The sequence below is a fragment of the Lagenorhynchus albirostris genome, chromosome 5 (genome assembly GCF_949774975.1).
Source record: "Lagenorhynchus albirostris chromosome 5, mLagAlb1.1, whole genome shotgun sequence".
In the NCBI taxonomy this organism is placed as follows: Eukaryota; Metazoa; Chordata; class Mammalia; order Artiodactyla; family Delphinidae; genus Lagenorhynchus; species Lagenorhynchus albirostris.
In genome coordinates this window covers 64,007,931-64,033,199 of record NC_083099.1, presented here as the reverse complement: position 1 = coordinate 64,033,199, position 25,269 = coordinate 64,007,931, and the positions used below count along the sequence as shown (strand labels likewise).

The following is a 25,269-nucleotide window of genomic DNA, read 5'->3' as shown; positions in this document are numbered from 1 at the left end:
CAAGAAATCAGTTCAGGCCTTTATGGGGTGGGTTAATTTTGCAGGAACTGGCACCCACCTAATTTCCCTCTTCCATACCTAGTCTAATACCTGGCCTGACCAGTGAGTCTCACACTTTCCCACTCAGTTTGCCAAACCCAGTTCAATGAAACCAAAAGCTCAACAGAGAGAGGTGGTTGCACTGTGAGGCTGTGGTTGCATTGTGAGGCTGTGGCCCTGGCTAAGACACTTGACTTCCCTGAACCTCAGTTCATTCACCTGTAAAATGGGAATGACAATAGCTACCTTTCCTCCTTTGTGATGTGGACCAGGTGAGCCAGTAAATGTGAATAAAAATGGAAACAATAAAGGAGCTTTTTTAATAACAAGAAAGAAAAGTTGAGTGAAGTTTCTGGATTATTTAAAATGAGATAAAGATAAGTACAGTGTCTGCTTTTCATATGCACTCTTAGATGCTTTTTTCCTGAGGAACCAGTTTATTCCAGTCCCTGGTCCCCATATGTCTGTGCACTCCCTGCCGTGGAGCCCTGCACAAGGTATAGTACACCTCCAGATGGAGTCCGGATGAGTTCTCAGGGGGCACTGTGAGGGTAACCACCTTTAGTGTGGGAAAAGGCTATACAGGGCTGTGGAAAGGAGCCTGACACAGCAGGAGGGGAATGTGAGTGCTTGCCCACCCAAGGATTCCCCGAAGCCTGTGAGCCATCTTCGTGGGGAGGGAGCCAAAGCCCGGCTGCAGGTGACTCATGGCGTGGGGCTGCCAAGCCGACTCTGTTTTCCTTCCAGGTCTGGACCCTGCAGGCCCTTTATTCAATGGGAGACCTCCAGAGGACAGATTAGATCCCGGTGATGCACAGTTCGTTGACGTCATCCATTCTGACATTGATGGTAACATTCCTTGTGGGTCAGTGACCACCCACACCCTCCCCCCCAGACTCCCAAAGAGTCTCCCGCTAGGGGGATTGTCATGCAGGGGTGGATCAGGTTCCTCTAGATTCCCTCTTTTCCTACCGGGCAAGTTTCCAAATCCACAAGAATACTGAAGGGAAGCTGCTTTAATGCAGGCACCCAGGATCTCCTGATGGAGTAGAGGTGCATTTCCCATTGTCTCCTGTTATTTTTAAAGTGATCATCTTGACCAGTCAACGACAGGCTGATTTGCATACCATGTGGACAAATGTTTCCATAAGTACAACTGGGTTTGGATGCATGATTCCCTGTTTTTGTTGGTTCTTTGTCATTATTTCCTTAAGCTGAAAGATATGTTTAAGTGTTGTATCTCTCCACACAGAGCATTTCTGAATCACCTATAGGTCTCTAGCTCTCTGTGGATCTTCCTGGCTATTTCTATCTTTTATGGTGTTGATTTCATTTCTGGGATTGGGTACATGGCTTGGGGGTTGGGCTGATGTTACAGATGGGTCTTTATATCCAGATGTTTGGGAGAAGAGCTGGAGTAGGAACTTGGGGGAGGGCTGAGGGGACAGACCATAGTGGACACTTAATAGTACATCTCCTTTGTGATACAACCACCTGAAACACCCTTGACTGCCTATTGTGGGCACTCTGGTGTGGTATTCAGCAATTGTTTGCCTTAGAAGAAGTGTCTCTGTGAAATAGCTGTGTTCTTACTATGCAGTTTGCAAAGTATTACCTTACTTAGGTGCAGTACCTCAATGTTATTTTAATGTTTGACGGCACAGAGTAATTTATTTTTTGTTCTTGGAGAGGGCAAATTTTGAAGGAAAAATATCTTTGCAGTCAAGGCAGGTGTGGACTCAAATCCCAGGTTTGGTTCTTTCTGGTGGTATCATGTTTGGTCCATAAGTCCTCCAAGCCCCAGAATCTTCATGTGTAACTTACTTCATCTGAATTTACCAATGGCTACTTTTCAGACATTGTGAAAATTAGAAGAAATCTGTGTAAAACCCCTAGTGTCACACCCACAGACACATGTAGTTTCCTGAACATATAATAGCTATTATCATTATTGCAATGATACACTATATATGTGTTTATACATATATATACATACATACATATGTATAATCTTTTTTTTTTTTTTTTTTTTGGCCACACTACACGGCATGTGGGATCTTAGTTCCCTGGCCAGGGATTGAACCAATGCCCCCTGCCGTGGAAGCGTGGAGTCTTAACCACTGGACCACCAGGGAAGTCCCTGTATAATCTTTTTTTTTTTTTTTTTTTGTGGTACGCGGGCCTCTCACTGTTGTGGCCTCTCCCATTGCGGAGCACAGGCTCCGGAAGCGCAGGTTCAGCGGCCATGGCTCACGGGCCCAGCCGCTCCGTGGCATGGGGGATCTTCCCGGACCAGGGCTCAAACCCGCGTCCCCTGCATCAGCAGGCGGACCCTCAACCACTGCGCCACCAGGGAAGCCCCCCTGTATAAACTTTTAATCAAGCATTTTACTGATTACTTTGGAGTTACAAGGTTAAAGAGAATAAGCAATTATTAAACCTATAATTTTCTAGGTCCCCATTTTCTAGAAGAGTTTCCAATCTTTTAACCATCCTAGATCCCCAAATTTTAAAGGTTTCTCCTACTAAGTAAAGGTTCATTTTTTCCTGTTTCTTATTCATTAAAGACTTACACACATGTAATTAGAGGCTCAGGAAGCACCTAGCAATGAGTGTTCCAGCCAAATATAAACAGGAAACATATCATTTTATCAGCCATGCAGTGAATGAGTGACCAAACTCTCTTACAGTTTCAGAAATATGGGAAGTAAATTCTGTTACCAGCTTCATAGTCTCCTACTTGGAAATCACTGCTTTCTAACTAACTATCTGGCTAACTTTGGACAAAATATTTAAATAGGTTTAACGACAACAACAGCAGCAAAGACAAGAATGAGACAATCTCTGCCTATATCCTAAACAGGCAAATGAGCTGTGAGATGGGAAAAGTTCAAAGCAGTATAAAAGCCTAGTATATTGCCTTTTAGCACTGGGCTACAGGGAACCATTAGGAAACATAGACTTCTACCCAAACGGAGGATTGGATCAACCTGGTTGCCCCAAAACAATATTTGGAGGTAAGTGCAGATACTTTATATTTTGTAAAATAGTGGTTTAAAAAAGGCGTATTTTAAGAATCTGATATCATCCTATGTGAAATTGTTTTTAATCAAAAACAAATTTCCTGAGTAGAGGTGGTATAAATATAAATTATAAATTAAACATTATTACTCAAATATACTACTTAAAAAAAATAACCATATGATTAAAAGCGATTTTGAATTATCTCTCTCTCTTGAAAAGGTGTGTCTTTGACCTAGAAATTACACATTTGGAAATCTCTCCTAGAGAAATAATGGAAAATGTAGACAAAAATCAGAGTGAAGATATTCAATATGGCATTGTTTATAATAGTTAAGTTTTTAGAAATAATCTAAATGTCCAACATAGGAGAATTATTAAATAGTATGGTGCATCCTACACAAAGGAATGTAATTCTTAAAAACCATATTGTCAGATTAATGAAAATGCTTACAATATGATGTTAAGTGAAAAATACACAAATTATACAGTATAATCCCAATTTGTTTTTTAAATGTATATTTGTACATGTGTAAGTGCAGAGAAAAACACTAAACATAAGTGCTCCAAATAATTATTAGTGGTGATCTCTGGATGTTGGATTTCTAGGTAATTTTTGCATCATAATTTGCTATTATTTTTTATTTTCTAAATGAGCATGTGTTAGTTTTATAACGAGAAAAAACTCACAAAACAGAAATGGGTATGGAGGGCAACATTAAAGTGTGGTGGGGGACAGAATTAAAAAAACCCACCCTGGGCTTCCCTGGTGGCACAGTGGTTAAGAATCCGCCTGCCAATGCAGGGGACACGGTTTTGAGCCCTGGTCCAGGAAGATCCCACATGCTGCGGAGCAACTAAGCCCGTGAGCCACAGCTACTGAGCTCGTGTGTCATAACTACTGAGTTCGCGTGCCAAAACTGCTTAAGTCCATGCTCCTAGAGCCCGGGCTCTGCAACAAGAGAAGCCACTGCAATGAGAAGCCCGCGCACTGCAACAAAGAGTAGCCCCCGCTCGCCGCAACTTGAGAAAGCCCGTGCACAGCAACAAAAACCCAACGCAGCCAAAAATTAACAAAAAACAAAAAACAACCCTCCCGCCAAGTGCTCTGAATCTGTATTTCACCATTGTTAGAGACAATTAAGCAATCATGGAAATAATTCTAGAAAAAGATGATCTTGTTCCAAAATGGTAGCTGTATATGGCTCCATGGGAATGATGTAGTGTTTGAAAATGATCCAGATGAAATGACATAAGTAGGGCCAATCACATTGTACCATAAATGGTGTGTATTCAAATCCTGTCCTGTGTGCTGTAATGTTACTACATCCATGAGCAGCCAAAGATAATGTGCTTTGCTTACAAAGGACATCCTCTGTAGCATTATTAACTTCATTGTTTCTGCAAGTGGAAGTTCCAGGAACAATAATTAAATGTCGACTTGTCAGATTTTACTCCAGTCCAGCTTGGCCCCATGCTTCTCCTCTGTCACCCAGTTTATTTCTTTATGTCCTCCACTGATCTCTTCTATGGGCATATGTGGACTCCGGAGAAAGAAGAAACATTGATCTGACTCCAGCTCCCAGTGCCTCTCCAAACTACTAGCTCACAATCACAACTCCTCTTTCCATGGGGTTCACTGTCTGCTATTGAGATCCTTACCTCCTTTGATTACCCATCTTTGGGACCCAGTTCCTGTTTCTGAATGACTTCATCGTCTGACCCATCAACCTTCTGATGAACCTCTCTGATGTTTTGTACTGAAGTCCTTCATCAGCTCCAACTCTTCTGATGGCCACCTCTGTGCCTCATCCGCTTCCTCTCTCACCATCACATCACATGGCACCCACCAAGAATTAACTTGAGGCTTGTGTCTCACCTCTTCTTGCCCACTTACAGCTTCCAGTGCCACCTCCTATTGTTCAGCTCCTCTCACTTCACCCTTCACCTTTGGAGCAGAAATGGAGCCCCTGCCACTTGTCTGCTCTCATGAATGCCCTGTGCACCCCCAGGCCCTTAGGTCTCTGCCATGTCAGCCCCCATCTTTGCTTGGGCACATTCTGGAGAAGTCATGGAGTCTTGTTGATCAAATACAAGGTCCAGGCAAACTTGTTAACTTCTCCATGGCCCCCAATAATGCCAGAAAAGCCTCATACGCATCTCTTGCGGACTCCCTATGGTCACTCCTCATGCTTCTATTCCAAATACCGACCCAGCTATAAACCCTCACCTCTTAGAGCTGAGCTAGATTTGACTTTGGTACCTAGATCAAGGTCCCACCCGAAGGAGCCATTTTATCTATCCTAACCTTAGATCACAAAGTTGGTCTTTACATTCATTTCCCCATCTGACCCAAGGTGGAAGCATCGCCCCATCCTTTTTCACAACTATCTCCTCTCCTTGCCCTCATTGGGGATCTTCCTCTACAAATTGCTCCCCAATGCCGTCTTTCTCTCATGTATTTACTGGTTTAAATGTGCTTGCCTTCTGCTGAAAACCTCTGGTGGATCTCTGACTACCACTGACATTTCCTCTTCCTTTTCACTGACAAAGGAAGGACAAGGTCAAGTCCTTTAACCTCTCTGAGTCTCAATGTCCTGCTAGGTAAAATGGGGGTAATCATGCCTATCTTCTTGTCTCCTGCCATTTGTCAGCATGAATCCTGATCTATTGGTTTTATAAGGATTAAATGGAATCAAGTACATTGAAGCTGTTAGCACAGTGCCTGATGTAGGGGACATGATAAATTATGTGTGTAAACAATATGCAAGGCACTATTTATTACTAAATGCTACAACGGCTCTGCTCTTTGATCATTCCTTTTACAACCCAGGAATGCAGTATTTTAAGTGTGACCACCAGAGGTCCGTGTACCTGTACCTGTCTTCACTGAGAGAGAACTGCACCATCACCACGTATCCCTGTGACTCCTACCGGGATTATAGGAACGGCAAGTGTGTCAACTGTGGCATATCACAGACGGAGTCCTGCCCACTTCTGGGTAAGTCCAGCAAGCAGTTTCCCACTCTGATGAACAAAGAGCTAATTTCTGGTAGAATCCTAGCACCATTTTACCATCTAAAAATGGGCCTGAAAATCCTGTGTTTTTAAAAAACTTACTTAGTTTTTTCTAGCCGATTTGTTCTGTGAAGTACTCTGGGGTCTCCTAATAATAAAGAATGTTAGAAAGGCAATCTATATAGGATTTCATCCAGAAGGTAGTGCCACCTCCCTGTATACTTTATTCTAGCAAGAAAAAGAAGGTTCCAGAAGACTTTCCAAGCTCACCCAGGCACAGTCACCTTACGTAGTCTGCTCCTGTGGGGACAGGAGCACTCTCTCCAGGCACACAACCTCTCTGCTGGGGGAGGGTTTGGCAAAGCGACCCCTCTAACAAATTGTGTCTGTAAATGCCCTCATGCCACACTCTGGTGCTGTGTGCATGGACACATACAGGGGTGGGCTGGGGTAACAGACACCATGGAGACTGCTTGGATATTTGCTAAGCATTAGTGGAAATATTCTGGGTGGTGGAGACTTTGCAACTGGATGGTCATGAGAATTCTCTAATTGTACCCAAAGGAAAGACTCAAGTTAACATCAGGGCATGATATAGACAAGGGGTTCTCAGACTTGATTGTGCATTTGAATCATCTACGGAGCTTTTAAAAAATACTGATGCCTGGGTTCCGCTCCAGATCAGTTAAGTCAGAATGTGGAGGCCACTCCCTAGCAGTGGGGACAGAGGAGAGAGAGAGGCCCCAGGGATGGCCCTCAGCCTCATTCCTGTAGGCACGTGATGAAGGAGGACATTTCCCTGCCTGTTGACAGAGTAACACAGCAATTCCAAGTTCTCTGCACTTCAGGGGCCCAATCACAGTTCTTCAAGGAAGCACATCGCTTTCCGAAAGTGATGCTGTTCTAGGTATAAACCTGAATCTGTTTTAAATAATCTAGAAAATGAATTGCTGGAATATATCAGTGCTATTTTTAGTCTACCCAGTGTGTGTCACTCCCCACAATCCCACCCCTGCTACTGAGGACCAGGGCTGGTGATGTAATGTCAATAGATAGGGGGAAAAGCCACTGGAGGGTCCTTTGGCAAGTGGGTACGTGGGGGATTGTCTCGATGGTGGTGGCAGTCAAACCCGCTGTTCTCACTACCTCCTCCATTGCTTTTACATTTATATAATACATGTTAATGTTACACTTTTCTGACTTATTTTATAGGCTACTATGCTGATAATTGGAAAGACTATTTAAGGGAGCGGGATCCTCCTATGACTAAAGCGTTCTTTGACACAGCTGAGGAGAAACCCTTCTGCAGTGAGTGGTGAATGTGCTTGCTTGCTGTTGCCCAACTCTTCTAGTTTTGGAATGGCTGAGTCTCAGCTTCCTGGCTACTTCTTGGCAAATGAAGGCCATGGTGAAGCATGGCCTTTGGAGTTGGAAGGACCTAGGTTGAATCCTGACTTTCCTACATAATAGCTGTGTGACCAAGACATTTAACTTCTCTGAGTCTCAATGTCCTGCTTGGTTAAAAGGGAGATAATCATGCCTATCTTCTGAGTTATAAGGATTAAAAGCTCAACAATTCATAGTTGTTAGCTTCACTGGATGGCCATTCTAATCACTAAGATCTTCCAGAAAATTTGCTCGAGCCCCAAGAGATGTGAAACTGTGGTTAGGAAAAATCAGGTGTCAGCCACATCTATGGGCCAGTTCCAGCTCCAAAACTAAAACAATGACCTTCTAAAGACATTGAGAGGTTGGGTATTCAAGATGGGAGCTAAATGGGGCAGCAGATGATCAGATGCCCCGGGAAGCAAGTAGGAATTTTCCTGGGCAGATGTACATCTTACAATCTTATCCCCCTTTTCACTTTTCTTGGGAGCAACCCTTATAAAAGAGGTTGCACATCACCAGGTTTCCCTCCTTCTTTGGAATCAGGAGTGGCAGCCCAGGGTTTGGTGTCTGCCCAATCCAAATGGGGCAAGCCCCTGAGTAATAATGGGCCATGAAATGGCAACCCCATGGCTGACCTTATTCCCTAGTGGGACTGTCATTTCCCTGAGCCTCTTTCCCCTTCTCTGCAAGTCTGACCAAGAGATAGCAAATCTGACTATCATGGTGGGATCCCCGTCTTCCCAGAGCATCCTTGACCTTCGGGAGCAGAGAGTAGGGAGGAAGAATAGTTCTCTGGATACGTTACGTGCTCTCGTTTATTCAGTAGGAATTAATGGATATCCATAGGTATTACTGCTGGGATTACAAAGAGGAATAACCATTCCTTCCTAGTTACCGTTGTAGTATATTTTAGCTTTTTTAAAAACCCCATAAGACATTATACAGGCAATATTTGTACAGATGTACACATATGTTTATCACTTTTTGGTTATCATTTTTCTTACATTTTGTAAATAAAGTGTGTTAACTAATGATGAGAGAATACCAGAGCATGATAAGAGCTCTGAGAGAGACCTGACTTAGTCTGAGGGTCAGTGAAGGCCTTCTGGAGGGAGTGCATTCAGCTGGAACCTGAAGGATGAATTGGCAAAGGGGGCAAAGTAAGAGTGTCCAAGGTGGGGAAAGGCCCAGAAGCAAGAGAGAGCATGGCAGTGCAGGTGGTGCGGCATGACTGGGGAGGAGATGAGGGAGGCTGGGTAGGCTGGTGGACATGGCCCAGATTGAGGAAGACCTTGACAGCTGTGGAGGGTCTCTACATGGCCCCCTATTTGGTTTATTCTAAAATGGGCAGGGATTGAAGTGAACCAATCATACTTGGCAGTAGGCCATGAGATTTCAGTCGATAAGGTGGAAACACTGATCCAAGAGTGATGCCTACACGTGGCAACTGCATACCACTGAGTCCTGCCATCACTCAGGCCATCTTTACCAAAGAGAATAGAAAAAAATATTAGAAAATTCTGCCCTGGATCTTTGCAGAAAAACTAGAGGAAGAGAAAAGGAGACTCAGTTATTAGGGAGGTTGGGTTTTTATGAATTGAACCTTCAGGAAAGCAGTTGGTAATATTCTTCTCTTACCATGTTCTCTCCCTGTTTTGTAGTATATCATTACTTTGTGGATATTATAACTTGGAACAAGAACATAAGAAGAGGATCCATTACAATCAAATTGAGAGACAAAGCTGGAAACACCACAGAATCCAAAATCAATCAGTAAGTTGGGCTGGGATTCTTTGCAGCTTGCTATTTCCTTTTTTGCTCAGAGAAATTAAATCCCAAACATATCTACTTTTTAATTATAGGTTTGTATGCATCTTTGGGGATATATTGCTAAGTTACTTCTTTTTTTTTTTTTGCTTAGTTACTTCTTGTGGCTCTTGATCTTTCAGGCTCTTTATAAATGGAATTGGTACAGGAATTTTTTTCCTTCTTTCTTTCCTTCCCTCCTTCCCTTCCTCCTTTCCTCCTTTCCTTCCTTCCTTCTTTCCTTCCTTCCTTCTTTCCTTCCTTCCTTCCTTCCTTCCTTCTTTCTCCCTCCCCCTCTCCCTCCTTTCTTCTCTCCTCCTTCCTTCCTTTGCATAAACATTTAATTTCAAAAGTCATCCCTGCTAGCTATAAATGATTTAAACAGTAAAGAAGTATGTAACATAAAAGCACAAACCTTGCCCCATCCCAACAATCCCATGCCCAAAGGCACCCACTCACATACACACGTTTCTGTTCTTTTCTGAGCTCATAATATACATATATACATAAATATATTTCTGACACTCAGAAAATCTAATTTGCAATAGAAAATTGGAAACACCCTAAAAATCCAATGATGGGGAAATTGTTAGTTCCCATATAATAAAATAGTATTCAAACACTGAAGTTATTTATAAAACATTAAATGAAATGCTTATAATGTACTAAGTGAAAAAATGCAGGATATAAAATTATATAAAGTATAAAATTAGCTCAACACTGTAAAAATAATGAAAAAGAAACATGACAAAACATGTTAGATTGCCCCTTGGGTGGTAGGAATGTGAGTGCTTTTTAAAGTTTCTCTTTACTTTTCAATTTGCTGTGCTGTTGTATATATATAGTTTTAAAATAATGAATATTTTTTTTCATGTTACATTTATAATCCGGAAAAAGGGAAAAAAAACCCCAAACCCTTTAGTGTAAGCAAAGGAATTTGAGGCTCCTTCCATTCATTTACTTAGGAGATGTTTCCTGGGTCCTATTATCTACTAGACACTTGGGTTGTCTCTTGGCCTCATCCATAGAGTACCATGTAGATGGTCATCTGAAACTGGCAATTGCCTTCTGGGCTCACTGTGTAGATAAATAAGGAAGGTGTGGGTGCGGGGTTTGGAAGTGACTTTTTTTTGGCTGCACCGCATGGCTTGTGGGATCTTAGTTCACTGACCAGGGATTGAACCTGGGCCCTCAGCAGTGAAAGCGCAGAGTCCTAACCACTGGACCGCCAGGGAATTCCCTGGAAGTGACTTTTTTAAATGCATCCTTGGATCATAATAATAACAGCCTTTGTTTACTGAACCAAGCACATTACAGAAATTGGTTAATGTAATTCTCACTAAAACCCTGTGAAGTGGTATTACTATCCCTATTTTTTAAAATTAATTTATTTAATTTATTTTTATTTGTGGCTGTGTTGTGTCTTCGTTGCGGTGCGTGGGCTTCTCATTGCGGTGGCTTCTCTTGTTGTGGAGCACGGGCTCTAGGCGCGTGGGCTCAGTAGTTGTGGCTCGCAGGCTTCAGTAGTTGTGGCTCTCAGCCACTAGAGCGAGGGCTCAGTGGTTGTGGTGCATGGGCTTAGTTGGTCCGCGGCACGTGGGATCTTCCTAGACTAGGACTCGAACCCATGTCCCCTGCATTGGCAGGCGGATTCTTATCCACTGTGCCACCAGGGAAGCCCCTATCATCCTTATTTTATAAATGAGGAAACTGAGGCTCACAGAGGGCAAGTAGTTTGGCCGATATCACACTCCCTTCAGCACCGATGTCCCCAAACCCATAGTGGGGCAGCATTTTCAGGGAGGGAACCACTAAGGGGCCGCATCTTGAGAAACCAGCCTCAGGTAGTTTATAGCATCAATGAGGAAGGTGGGCAGAGACCTCATCTGGAGAGTCTAAGAAACAGCAGGGGAGATTGTGCAGTTATATGAGGAGCACTCACTCAGCAAAATTTGGGTATTCGTGCCAATAATTGGTTACATATTTGCTTTGCATATGTCTTAGAAATTTGAATTTCATATAGCGAATTTCTCCCAAGTAGGAATTCCTAAAGTTGGAGGCTTGTTTCTTGATTAAGATAGAGACCTTAACATCTTTATTTTAGTCATGTTTAGTCATTCCTATTTTAGTCATGTTTGTGAAAAAGTCATCACTGATCAGAGAATATATGGGAGAAAAGGAAATAGTTGTTCTATTTCATGGTAAGATTATGGATACTTTTCTCTTTTTTGCCAGGTAAACTTGAACATTTTAGTGTTTAGTATTTTTATGATTTAAGAAAATGGAAATAATAATATTAGAATATGTACCCTGAGCTTATTCAGTCTTACCAGTCTATGGGTTACAAATGAAGTCACATTCAAGGATATTATGTGCCTGTTGACTCTCCCTGTATATGTGTTTTAGATATATTTCTTTTTTTTAACCTTAAAAAAATTGAGATATAATTCACATACCATAAAATTCACCTTTTTAAAGTTTATAATTCAGGGGGTTTTAGTATATTTACAAAATGTGAAACCATCAGTACTATCTAATTTCAGAACATTTTCGTCATCTCAAAAAGAAACCCCATACTTGTTAGTAGTAATTCCCCATTCCTCCCTCCTGTCCAGCCCCTGCCAACCACTAATTTGCTGTCTCTATAGATGTACCTATTCTGGGCATGTCATATAAATGGAACCATACAATATGTGGTCTTTTGTGTCTGGCTTTCTTTAAAAATTTTATTTATTTATTTATTTTTGGCTGTGTTGGGTCTTCGTTGTTGTACGTGGGCTTTCTCTGGTTGCAGCAAGCGAGGGCTACTCTTCATTGAGGTGCGCGGGCTTCTCATTGTCGTGGTTTCTCTTGTCGTGGAGCACAGGCTCTAGGCACGTGGGCTTCAGTAGTTGTGGCATGTGGGCTCAGTAGTTGTGGCTCACGGGCTCTAGAGCCCAGGCTCAGTAGTTGTGGCACACAGGCTTAGTTAATCTGCGGCACGTGGGATATTCCAGGACCAGGGATCAAACCCGTGTCCCCTGCATTGGCAGGTGGATTCTTAACCACTGCACCACCAGGGAAGCCCTTGTGTCTGGCTTTTTTTTGGATTTGCATGTTTTCAAGATTCATCCATGTGTAGCATTCATCAGGACTTCGTTCCTTTTTATGGCTGAACAATATTCCATCGTATGGATATTCTACATTGTATTTTGATCCACGACCTCTGGCCCAGATGCACCACTGTGCTCACACATACCACATTTTAAATATCCATTCACCAGCTGATGGATATTTGGGTTTTTTCCACTTTTTGGCTATTATGAATAATGCTACTATGAACATATATGTACACGTTTTTGTGTGGACATATGCTTTCATTTCTCTTGGGTATATATCTAGGAATGGAATTTCTGGATCATAGAGGACTTTGTGTTTAACCTTTTTAAGGAACTCCCTACCAAGTTGTTTTCCAAAAGGACTGCACCATTTTACATTCCCTCCAGCGATGTACGAGAGTTCCAGTTTCTTCACATCCTTGCCAACACTGTTATTGTCAGTCTTTAAAAGTTGTTTTTTCTTTTTAATCATGATAAAGAAGCATACGATAAAAAACCCCATAAAGTGTACCAACTTAATCATGTTTAAGTGTAAGTTCATTCGTAAGTATATTCACACTGTTGTGAAACAGCTCTCCAGAACCTTTTCATCTTGCAAAATCTGAAACTCTACATCTATTAAATAACAATTCCCATTTCCCCCACCCCCTATCCCCTAGCAACGACTATTCTACTGTTTTTATGAATTTGACTACTTCAGATACATCATATGAGTAGAATCATACAGTATTTGTCTTTTTGTGATTGACTTATTTCACCTAGCATAATGTCCTCAAGTTTTGTCCATGTTATAGCATGTAACAGGATTTCTTTCCTTTTTAAGATTGAATAATATTCCATTGTATGTATATATCACATTTTGATTATCCATTCATACATGTCTGTCTTTTGTTACAGCCATTCTTGTGGGCATTACATGATATCTCACTGTGGTTTTGATTTGTAATTTCCTAATGATTAATGATGCTGAGTATCTTTCATATGCTTGTAGACCATTTGTAGAGCTTTTTGGAGAAATGTCTATTCAGATCCCTTAGCCATTTCTTTTCCTTTTAAACAGACTTTATTTTTTAGAGCAGTTTTAAGTTCACAGCAAAATTGAGCAGAAAGTACACAACTTTCCCACATACTCCCTGTCCCACATAGGCACAGCCTCCCTCAGTACCAAAATCTGGTACCAGAGTAGTACATTAGTTACAACTGAAGAATCTACATTGATATATCATTATTACCCTAAGTCCATAGTTTACATTAGGGTTCACTGTTGGTGTTGTGCATTTTCTGAGTTTTGTCAAATGTATAATGACATATGTCTACCATTATAGGATCATGGAATAGTTTCACTGCCCTAAAAATCTGTGCTCCCTCCATTTTCAAATCTATTCATCCCTCCCTCCCGCCAACCTCTGGCAACCACTGATTTTTTTTTTTACTGTTTTCATAGTTTTGCCTTTTCCAGAATGTCATGTAATTGGAATCATACAGTATGTAATCTTTTCAGATCGGCTTCTTTCACTTAGTAATATAAGCATTTAGAGTTCCTCCTTTTCTTTTCTTTTTTTTTTTAATGGCTTGACAGCTCATTTCCTTTTGGCACTAAATAATGTTCCATTGTCTGATGTATCACAGTTTATCCATTCACCTACAAAAGACACCTTGGTTGCTTCCAAGTCTTGGCAGTTTTGAATAAAGCTGTTATAGACATCTGGGTGCAGGTTTTTGTGTGCCTTACCCATTTTTAAACTAAGCTAATTATCTTTTTATTGTTGAGCTGCAAGAGTTCTGTGTATATTCTGGATACAACTCCTTTATAGTTTTAGGTCTCACATTTAGGTCTTTCATCCATTTGGAGTTAATTTTTGCATGTGATGTGAGGTAAGGGGCTTCTACTTCATTCCTTTGCCTGTGAACATCCAGTTGTCACAGCATCATTTATTGAAAAAATTCTTTCTCCATGAATTGTCTTGAGACCCTTGTCTAAATCAATTGACCGGGAACGCCCAGGTGGTCCAGTGGTTAGGACTCTGTGCTCTCACTGGCGAGGGCCCAGGTTCAATCCCTGGTCGGGAACTAAGATCCCACAAACCACACAGCATGGTCAAAACCAAAATTCCATCCACCATAAATGTAAGAGTTTACTTCTGGACTCTCAATCTATTCCAGTGATTGATATATCTTATCTTTATGCAAGTACCACATTGTCTTATAGCTTACTGTAGCATTACTGTAGCTTTATAACAAAATTTGAAATCAGGAAGTATAAATCTCCCAACTTTGGTATTTTTCAGAACTGTTTTGTTATTCTGGGTCTCTTGAATTTCCATATAGATTTGAGGATCAGTTTGTCAATTTCTGTGAAAAAACAAAAGAGGCAGCTGGGACTTTGAGAGGGGTTGTCTTGAATCTGCAAATCAATTTGGGGAGTACTGCTGTATTAACAATAGTAAGTCTTCCAATCCATGAACATGGACATGGTATCTTTCATTTATTTAGGTCTTACTTAACTTCTTTCAGTGATGTTTTATAGTTTTCAGTGTACAAGTCTTGCACTTTTGTTAAATTTAATCCAAGTATTTTACTCTTTTTTGTTACTGTAAATTGAATTCTTTCCATAATTTCATTTTAGATTATTCATTGATAGTGTACAGAATTACAACTGACTGATCTTGTATCCTGCAACCTTGCTAACTCATTAGAGGACTCAGTAAGATGTTCTATGTACAAGATCAGGTCATCTGCAAATAGAGATAGTTTTACTACTTTCTTTCCAATCTGAATGTCTTTTTTCCCCCCGCCTTTTCTTGTCTAACTGACCTGGCTAGAACTTCTTTCTAAGCTGAATAGAAGTGGCAAGAGACAGCCTTGTCTTGTTCCTCATCTTTGGGAGAAAACATTCAGTCTTTTAATATTAAGTACATATTAACTTTTTTGTTTTGTAGATGCCTTTTATCAGGTTAGGAAATTTCCTTCAATTCCTAGTTTCTTGAGTATTTTTATATTGAAGGGATATTGGATTTTCTCAAATGCTTTCTCTGCATGTATTGAGATAACCATTTGTTTTTGTCCTTAATTCTATTGATATGGTGTATTAAAATAATTGATTTTTGCATGTTAAATCCACTTTGCATTCTGGGATAAATCCCACTTGGTTAAGGTATATAAGCATTTTTATATTTTGCTGGATTTGGTTTGCTAGTTTTATTTGACTTTTTTGAATTTATATTCATAAGACATATTGATCTTTAGTTTTCTTTTTGTGTGTGATGTCTGGTTTTGATATCAGGATAATACTGGTGTCACAGAATGAGCTGAGAAGTGTTTCCTCCTCTTCTACTATTATTATTTTTTTTTTGGAGGAGTTTGTGAAGAATTTGGTGTTAATTCTTCTTTAAATATTTGGTAGAGGGGCTTCCCTGGTGGCACAGTGGTTAAGAATCCACCTGCCAATGCAATGGACATGGGTTTGAGCCCTGGCCCCAGAAGATCCCACATGCCGCGGAGCAACTAAGCCCCTGTGCCACAACTACTGAGCCTGAGCTCTAGAGCCCGCGAGCCACAAGTACTGAGCCCATGGGCCACAACTACTGAAGCCTGCGTGCCTAGAGCCCATGCTCCGCAACAAGAGAAGCCACAACAATAAGAAGCCCGCGCACCGCAAGGAAGTCCCAACACAGCCATAAATAAATAAATAAATAAATAAAAAAGTGTTAAAAAAAAATTTGGTAGAGGGGCTTCCCTGGTGGCACAGTGGTTAACAATTCGCCTGCCAATGCCGGGGACACGGGTTCGAGCCCTGGTCTGGGAAGATCCCACATGCCGCAGAGCAACTAAGTCCGCGTGCCACAACTACTGAGCCTGCACTATAGAGTTCACAAGCTACAACTACTGAAGCCCAAGTGCCTAGAGCCTGTGCTCTGCCACAAGAGAAGCCACCACAGTGACAAGCCCGCGCACCCCAATGAAGAGTAGCCCACGCTTGTTGCAACTAGAGAAAGCCCGCGTGCAGCTACAAAGACCCAACGCAGCCAAAAATAAACAAACAAATAAATAAATAAATAAAAATTTAAAAAAATATATATTTGGTAGAATTCACCCATGAAGCCATCTTGGCCTGGGCTTTTCTTTGTAGGTTTGCTTTTTGTTTTTAATTGCTAATTCAATCTCTTTATTATAGGTCTGTTCAGATTTTCTTTTCTATTTCTTCTTTTTTAAATTTATTTATTTTATTTATTTTATTTTTGGCTGCATTGGGTCTTCATTGCTGCGCCCGGGCTTTCCCTAGTTGTGGTGAGCGGGAGCTACTCTTTGCTGTGGTGCACGGGCTTCTCATTGCGGTGGCTTCTCTTGCTGCGGAGCATGGGTTCCAGGCGCGTGGGCTTCAGTAGTTATGGCTTGCGGGCTCTAGAGCGCAGGCTCAGTAGTTGTGGCGCATGGGCTTCGTTACTCTGCGGCATGTGGGATCTTCTCGGACCAGGTATCGAACCCATGTCCCCTGAACTGGCAGGCGGATTCTTAACCACTGCTCCATCAGGGAAGTCCCTGTCATGTCTCTTTTTCTTTCTTTTTTTTTTTTTTTGCGGTACATGGGCCTCTCACTGTTGTGGCCTCTCCCGTTGCGGAGCACAAGCTCCGGACGCGCAGGCTCAGCCATGGCTCACGGGCCCAGCCGCTCCGCGGCATGTGGGATCTTCCTGGACCGGGGCACGAACCGTGTCCCCTGCATTGGCAGGCGGACTCTCAACCACTGCGCCACCAGGGAAGCCCTGTCGTGTCTCTTTTAAAAATCCCTTTCTTGAGAGATTTTGTTCCTGTAGTTTTTACTGGTTGTTATTCAGACAGCTGAACACAAGCCTTCAGTTTGAGAGGTCCCCTCAAGCACCAGAATGGACTTTTCCTCCTCATGACAATTTTCAATTTGAAACAGCAAAACACTCTTGGGCTGCAGCATCAGGGTGATATTCTGGTCTCCCTGAGGACATTATGGGAAGTCAGGCTCTTCTGGCCACATGTCCCCCTTCCCTAGAACAGAAGTACTCAGTGGTGGACTTCCTTTTGTTCTCTTTCCTTTTATGGGCCATTATTTTTGGGGTTGGTGCCTTAATCTTTTCTCACACCCCTAGGCAATTTGAAATTCCACAGTGAAACCTGAGAGTGACAGTCACCGGCAAGTGCTTGCCAGGTTGCTTGAGTGTGGTAGTCCGCGCATCACATTTTTTACATGTAAGCACACGTTTGTATGCTCTTTGAGAATTCTGAGGAGTCTTTGGTAGGTTTTAATCGTTCCAGTCTTTTGCATTTTTCCAGTTCTTTTTGCCGTTAGCAATCTGGGTCCCATCAGGGTCTGGTGCAGCGGGGAGGCGGCTGCCTGCTCCCTGCCTGCAGAGCAGGGGTGCCCCGGGCACGCGGCTCCGCTGGGAAGGTCGTTTTGGTGGTCCTATGTCCCAGCACTCAGTCCTGCCGGCCTCCTCATTCGCACCCAGCCCGGGCAGGAGGTGCCCCTTCCCTGCAGCTGCTGCGCAGGCGCTGTGTGGAGCCGGCAGCTGCACTGCCCCACCCGCCAGGATCCGTCCTCCCGCCCGCAGCTGGCAGCCATAAAGCCTGCACCCCGCAGCTTCCCCCCACCCCCCTTACAAATGCCTTTATTATTATTATAATTATTTCACTATGTGCGGGAATTCTTTGAGGATCTGAGGAGTAGATTTCTCCAGAAAGATTTTGCGTTTGCCTGTCAAGTTCCTGGAGATACCATCCATCTGAGACCACTTTAATTTTTAAACTTGAGGTTTCTCAGACCACAAGTAGTTTGAATTTAGCTGCTGACCCATGTGAAGGGCACTCAGTCCCCTAGCTCCTCATAGCGCCAAGATTCGAGGTGGGGACTTTCTGTCACCTGAGGTGGTAGAAGGTTGTTTACTTCAAATTCATGTTTAGTTCACTCTTCCCCCAGAATTCTCCTATTCAACTCCCGACCTTGAGGGGTCCATAGACTTTGTTTCATGTCCTACTGCACTGCAAGGCCATGAAAATTGAAGCTCAAGGTTACAAAGTTTCAAAAAAGACCAACAAAAGGTGATTTCAGGATTCCTATCTATTTGGATTTCTGCTTTCACATATTTTGAGGGTTTCTCAGTATTCTTTCCTTTCTTCTTAGTTCAGTGCAATTTAAAAGGTTTTTTGTTTTGTTTTTTGTTGTTTGTAATTGTATCCACTATTATGAATGCTTTCAGGGTATTTAGTGCACCATACTGCCAGAACTCACGGTTCACTGTCTCTCACTCTATTTACTCTTGTATGAACCCAACGCTTGGTTAGTGCCTCCCCATGTATTTCCAGACATCCTTCTAGGAGGAAGAGAGCATCTTACCTCTACTCATGGACAACCCTGATCAGCTCCCGATCTCCTTTTTCTTCTCCCGCCTTCCTAGTACCCCCACTGGGTTCTGCCATCTGCAGGTGGCATCACCTTCTCCTGGAGTCCCTGCCCTTTCCTGATTCCATAGCTGCCCTTGGAGAAGTGGGAAGGGATCCCTTTTTCTCTTGCTACACTCTGATCAAGAGAGGACCAGAGTGGTGCTGCTTATAAGCCTCTTTGGTTAAACCACTCCTTTCCTATTAGCTTTTTTTTTTCTTCTTTATTGTGGAAAATTAAAGTTTACAGAAAAGTTGCAGTAGTACTAAGAGGCTTTTCTTTTTCTGAACCATTCTACAGTAATTTCCAACATGCTGCCTCATCAACCCTAAGTATTTTAATGTGTATTTTCTACAAACAAGGATATTCTCCTACATAACTACAATTGACCATCAAAATAAGAGAAATAATATTGATACATTACTACCGTCTGATCCTGAGACCCCATTCTAGTTTTACTGATTGTCCTGATAATGTCCTTTGTAGCAAAGGGATTCAATTCAGGATCACTGGCTGCATTTGGTTTTCCTGCTTCTTCAGTCTTTACTTTGGAACAGTTCTTCCGCCTTTCCTCAACTCTTTTGACTTTGACATTTTTGAAGATTACAGGTCAATTATTTTTAGCATGTCTTCAGTTTGGGTTTGCCTGATGTTTCCTCACGATTAGGTTCAGATCATGCATCTTTGGCAAAGACACCACAAAGGTGATGTAATGATAATGCTGCTATGAACATGGGTGTGCAAATATCTTTTGGAGACCTTGCTTTCAATTCTTTTGAGTATATACCTAGAAGTAGAATTGCTGGATCATGTGGTTCTATTTTAAATTTTTTGAGGAGCCTTCATACTGTTTACCATAGTGGCGGTACCATTTTACATTCCCACCAACAGTGTACAAGGGTCCCAATTTTTCAATATCCTTGTCAACACTTGTTTTCTGTTTTTGTTTTTTTCACAGTAGCCACCCTAATGGGTGTGATTCTATATTCTTTTGAACATCTCCATCACTCTTTGAGTGTTTCCTTACTTTCGGCACACATGTTGTTCCAGGATCACTTTGTACTTTCCCTGCCCTAGCCCTGGAATCAACCATTTCTCCAGGGAGCCCTAGTTCCATTTTGTGGAGATAGTATTTAGAAACCAAAATCTGGGCAACCTTTTGGATTAGTTTTACTTGTGGCACTTCTGCTCTGCACAGTGAGGCTGGGGTGACAGGCACCTCCTCACCCCATCCCGACCTCCAAACTAAGGATTCATTCCTAGAGCAATCATTTCTCCACAGCCTATTCTTGCAGCTCCCCAGAGGGACAGTACCCAGGTGAATCTCCCTAGTGGATACACCTTAGGCTTAATTTGGGATTCCAATTGTAGGAAACATCTCCACACACTTGGAAAAAAAAGTATTGGAACCTGGGTTGTAGCTGTTTTAAGGTTTCTCTTGAGGGCAGAACTGAAAAAATATATGCTTAAGCACAACTTCTAAATTAGTATCTAGGGACTTCCCTCGTGGTCCAGTGGTTAAGACTCCACGCTCCCAATGCAGGGGGCCCAGGTTCGAACCCTGGTCAGGGAACTAGATCCCACATGCCGCAACTAAGAGCCCGCATGCAGCAGTGAAGATCCTGCGTGCCGCAAGTAAGATCCAGCACAGCCAAATAAGTCAATAAATATTTAAAAATAAATAAAAAAAGAACTTATAGGGCTGCTTGCATTAAAAAAAATAAGTTAGTATCTAGTCTGGCTTAAAAATATACCTGTGCATCTAGCAATGCAGTTTAATGGAAAGACCATAAATTTGAACTCAGCCAGAACTGGGTTTTAATCACTGCACTGCTACAGAGAAGCCCTGTGACCTGGGTGAGCTTCAGCTTTGAAAGCATCTGTTTCCTTGTTTGTAAAATGAAGACAATAATACCTTGCAGAATTTTTCAGGGGATTGGAGAAATGTGTCAAGAGATGAGGATGCTGTCTGGCCTATAGTAGGCAGCGCATACCTTTCCAATGTCACAGCATCTCATCAGTCAGCAGCTTCACTTACGCAGTCCCTTGGAATCCAACGGACTTTGCCCATGAAAGTTGGCTAGTGCAGGCTATGGGGTCAAATGGCTACTTGCTGATGAGTGATTTTGTAGGCTTCAAAACTTTTCTTTCATTGGTAATTCATATCCACTTAAAAATATATTATCTCTTCCTTCCAGTGAACCCACAACATTTCAGAAATACCACCAAGTGAGTCTGCTTGCAAGATTCAATCAAGATCTGGATAAAGTGGCAGCCATTTCCTTGGTGTTCTCTACAGGATCTGTAACAGGCCCAAGGTACAAGCTCAGGATTCTCCGAATGAAGTTAAGGTCACTTGCCCATCCAGAGAGGTGAGCTGAGGCAACGTCTGACAAACCCCTGTTTTCCAAAGATGTTATTGGTTCCTGTCCAATCTGCTTGGTCTTAACGTTTTAACAGGACTTCATCAATCACAATGAAAGAAGTGAGGGGTTTTCCAAAACTAGACTTGATAAAAATAAGTTGCCCAGTAATCCAAGAAAAATTTACTGGTATGCACTTAAAGACAAACGGTCCAATAATCCAAAGAAACAATGTTGTTATATGCTTAGAGTTACACGTTTCCTCCCTAATTACTCTACCCACGCTGCTTGCAAGCTGATAATTTGTTGTAGAAAAGAAACCCTCATATAATTTGGCAAACTGATAAAACACAGCCTAGCATTAAAAAAGGTACAGAAAATTTGGAATGTTTTATTCCATTGATACAGGATACAACTACTATATCAATTTTAAATTTGATAACTGCACTGAGACTGTGCTTGTTCTTAGGAAATACACACTGAAGTATTAAGGGGTAAACAACCTATTCTCAGTTGGTTCAGAAAAAATAAACTGCATGTGTGTGTGTAGAAAGAGAGAGCGTGGCAGAGACAAAGAGAGGGAGAAAGAACAAAGCTGTGATGGTATGTGTGTTTTGTGAGTAATGCCACTCCTACATATATTCCTAGTGTTCAATCTGTGGACAGAGACAGGAAATGATGTGAGCAGTTACTACTTTATGTTTATAAATTCCTTTTTCCTGAAGGTTTAGGATACCTCAAAACATTTAATAATACAAGTTTTTTTTTTTCCTGAGAGGATAGTCATTACATCTTTTTTCTTTTTAATTAATTAATTAATTAATTTTTGGCTGCATTGGGTCTTTTTTTTTTTTTTTTTGTTATATGATACGAGGGCCTCTCACTGTTGTGGCCTCTCCCGTTGCGGAGCACAGCCTCCGTACGCACAGGCTCAGCGGCCATGGCTCACGGGCCCAGCCGCTCCGTGGCACGTGGGATCCTCCCGGCCTGGGGCACGAACCCGCGTCTCCTGCATCGGCAGGCGGACTCTCAACCACTGCGCCACCAGGGAAGCCCAGTTATTACATCTTAAAACTGGGACTTTTAAATACTTCTTTCCCTGATTATCAAAGGAATACATATTCATTTTATAAAATCTGGAAAGTACAGAAAGTGTTAGGAGGAAGAAGAAGAATACCACGGATAATGTCATTATTCAGAGGCAACCACTGTTAAAATTTTTGGTTATTTCTTTCTAATCTTCTACTTTTTTTTAATCATTTATTTATTTATGGCTGCATTGGGTCTTCGTTGCTGCACGCAGGCCTTGTCTAGTTGCCGTGAGCGGAGGCTACTCTTTGTTGTGGTGCACAGGCTTCTCATTGTGGTGGCTTCTCTTGTGGAGCATGGGCTCTAGGTGCACGGGCTCAGTAGTTGTGGCTTGCGGGCTCTAGAGTGCAGGCTCAGGTAGTGGCGCACAGGCTTCGTTACTCCGCGGCATGTGGGATCTTCCCGGACCAGGGCTTGAACCCATGTCCCCTGCACTGGCAGGTGGATTCTTAACCACTGTGCCACTAGGGAAGTCCCTTTCTATTTGCTTTTAAACCTAGTTGAAATTATATGGTAAATAAAATTTTACACCCTGATTTTTTTGCTGTTGTTGATGTGGCTTTGCTTATTTAGCACAAGCATTTCCCTAGAACATTAAAAATAATTGCTAAATAATTTTATATCTGAAAGAGATGATATAATTTACTCTACTAGAATGGGGTATTTTTATTATTGTATTGACGAGCATATTTCATCTTATTTTCACAGGCCCCAGTTGTGTCGCTATGATCTTGTACTGATCGAAAATGTTGAAACAGTCTTCCAACCTATTCTTTGCCCAGAGTTGCAAATGTAACTGTTGTCAGGACACCCGGGTACCAGTAACATCAAGAATGCTACAACTACAGGATTTTTAAAGCTTCACCTCGCCTTCTCCTCAAGGCATAAAAAGTACGGAATAACCAGGGTTTTTGTTTTGTTTTTTTAAAATCATGTCCTGTGGATGTCATATTGCAAAATATCAAGTGATCCTGGATTATGAAACAGTCCTGGGAAGGGAGCCCCTAAATAGGGCAAGTCAGAAATAGCCAGGCTCCTGACGGCGCAGCGCCTTGTTAGGCTGTGTCCTGGGGCCTCATTTGTTCCGAACTGTTGGTTCTGCTGCCTGTCACTTGGGCATTTCTGCCAATCACAGTGGCCAGGCAAGCATCTTAAGGGAAGGACTGGCTAGAGACATCACTTTGGACTCGACCCCATGTTCTCCGTGCCAGATCCCTCCGGGCTCTGCACAGAGGGGGAATGGCTTCCTGCCTTGTTTAAAGTGGGGCTAGTGCAGGAGGAGGTGGGGACAGACCAACAACCAAGAAGGCAGCTGCTGGGACTAGTGGATGAGGGAAGAAGAGCAGATGAAGCAGTGGGGCAGCCTTGCTCACAGGGACAAGGGATAGAGTGAGAGGCAGGAGAGAAAAAGCAGAGCTTGTTTTTCACTTAAGGTGAAGAAGCATCACTTTACATGCAACCCTCATCTGAAGCAATACTTAAGAAATGTTTTGTTTTTCTTTATCACCAATGTAATCTCTACTTGTTGAAGGAAATTTCAAAAATGCACGGATGCAAATTGAAAATATGCTATCCATAATCCCACCTGTTAGAGGTAATTAATGTTAACCTTTTGGAGCGATGCTAAATAACTTGTTTTGCCAACATGTGAATTCAAAGCACTAACCGGTCTGCTCTTGGCGCACCCGAAGCTCCCAGTTTGAGGAATTCTCAGGCTTCCCTAGGAAGAGGTGCGATCCATGAATCTGAAATGACAACAGCAGCCAAGTCAAGAGGCCCTCCCAAGGGCCAAGGTCAGAGAGGTCAGAACCACTTGAGGTCAGATGCCCAGGGTGCAGACAGAGCCAGAGGGGTGGACACCACCCATCCCCCAGCCGTGGCCACTGCAAGAAGGTTCCTGGGATTCCCGAGTCATAGGTTCACTAACCTCCTCCCCGTCCAAGTGACTGCTCTCCTACTGCTTTCTGTGTGGAGAGCCGTATTTTAAAGAAACAGACTGTTTCAAAAATGATGGAACTCTGTGAATGTAATCCAGCGTGGCACACTTGATTTATACCTATATAGCAAATCCAGAGTCTATTCCACTTAAGTGAGGGATGCCTGCAGTGAATGTCTGAACTCTGAAAGGAGTAAGGCTCAGCGAGGCTCCTGCCCACTTGCACATCTTTTCAGCCTTCCTCCTTCCTACGTTTCCTCAGCAGTGGTGGATACAGAGATCCCGGTGCTGATAGGTCCTGATTTCTTTTTTAGAGTTTTATTGGTCCTATATTTTGATTAGCACAGTCACTTCTTTGTGCTCTTTGCCTTCCTTGGTAAGCAGGGGATCAAAACAACATCAAGAAAATGCCAGGAATAGCATTTCTATCAATGTATAAGCTCCTCAGGCCAGTGGGTGTCTCTGAGCTTCTCCTGCTGGCGTCTCCTAGCATGGTGCCCGGCTCACTGGGGAGTGGGTGGGTGGGTGGGTGAACAGATAGATAAATGAAGGAGTAAAGGAAGGAAGTTTGTTGCCTGGAGTGGAGGTGAATTCAATGTGTTTCATGTAACAGTGATCAGGTGAAATGAAGGCAGTTACAGGTGTGGCCACTCTTTTCTCACAATCTTTCTCCCAAGGCCTCTGGAACTTTCCTCTCTGTCTCTTGTTACCCTTGCCTCTCTTCCCTTCCTTTTGTCAGTGTATTTGTCTAAATACCCAACCCAAGATGCAATGAAACTGCAGCCTACCCTGTTCCCTCCTGTCTTCACCAATATCTCCCACTCCATGTTTGGACCTTAGCTGGATGGTCCAGGGGAGTCTTCCTGGCCCTCATTTCTCCACAGAGCCCACTGGACCTGTCCTTCCATAGTACTGTTCACTGTTTAAGCTGCGTTTATTTACATTTATGTGTATGATTATTTGATTACTGTCTGTCTGTCTTCTCCACTAGGCTGCTCTGCCAGGCAGAGGCCGTGTGCCTAGTGTGGCACCTACAATGCAGTCTGTGCTCAGGAAATACTGATTAAATGAACGCTCCCCATTATCTTGTGAGCCTTATGG

General features: G+C 42.5%; 1 protein-coding gene across 1 annotated transcript in view; it reads left to right on the top strand.

Annotated features, from left to right (window-relative positions):
- Positions 1-23,028, top strand: part of LIPH (lipase H) — a 29,087-nt gene extending 6,059 nt beyond the window's left edge. Inside the window, exons 4-10 of the mRNA XM_060149024.1 lie at positions 787-888; positions 2,967-3,056; positions 5,894-6,061; positions 7,291-7,386; positions 9,129-9,240; positions 20,979-21,152; positions 22,941-23,028. Of these exons, the coding sequence (XP_060005007.1) occupies positions 787-888; positions 2,967-3,056; positions 5,894-6,061; positions 7,291-7,386; positions 9,129-9,240; positions 20,979-21,152; positions 22,941-23,028 (830 nt within the window). The remainder of the gene's footprint in view (positions 1-786; positions 889-2,966; positions 3,057-5,893; positions 6,062-7,290; positions 7,387-9,128; positions 9,241-20,978; positions 21,153-22,940) is intronic.
- Positions 23,029-25,269: the final 2,241 nt, after the last annotated feature.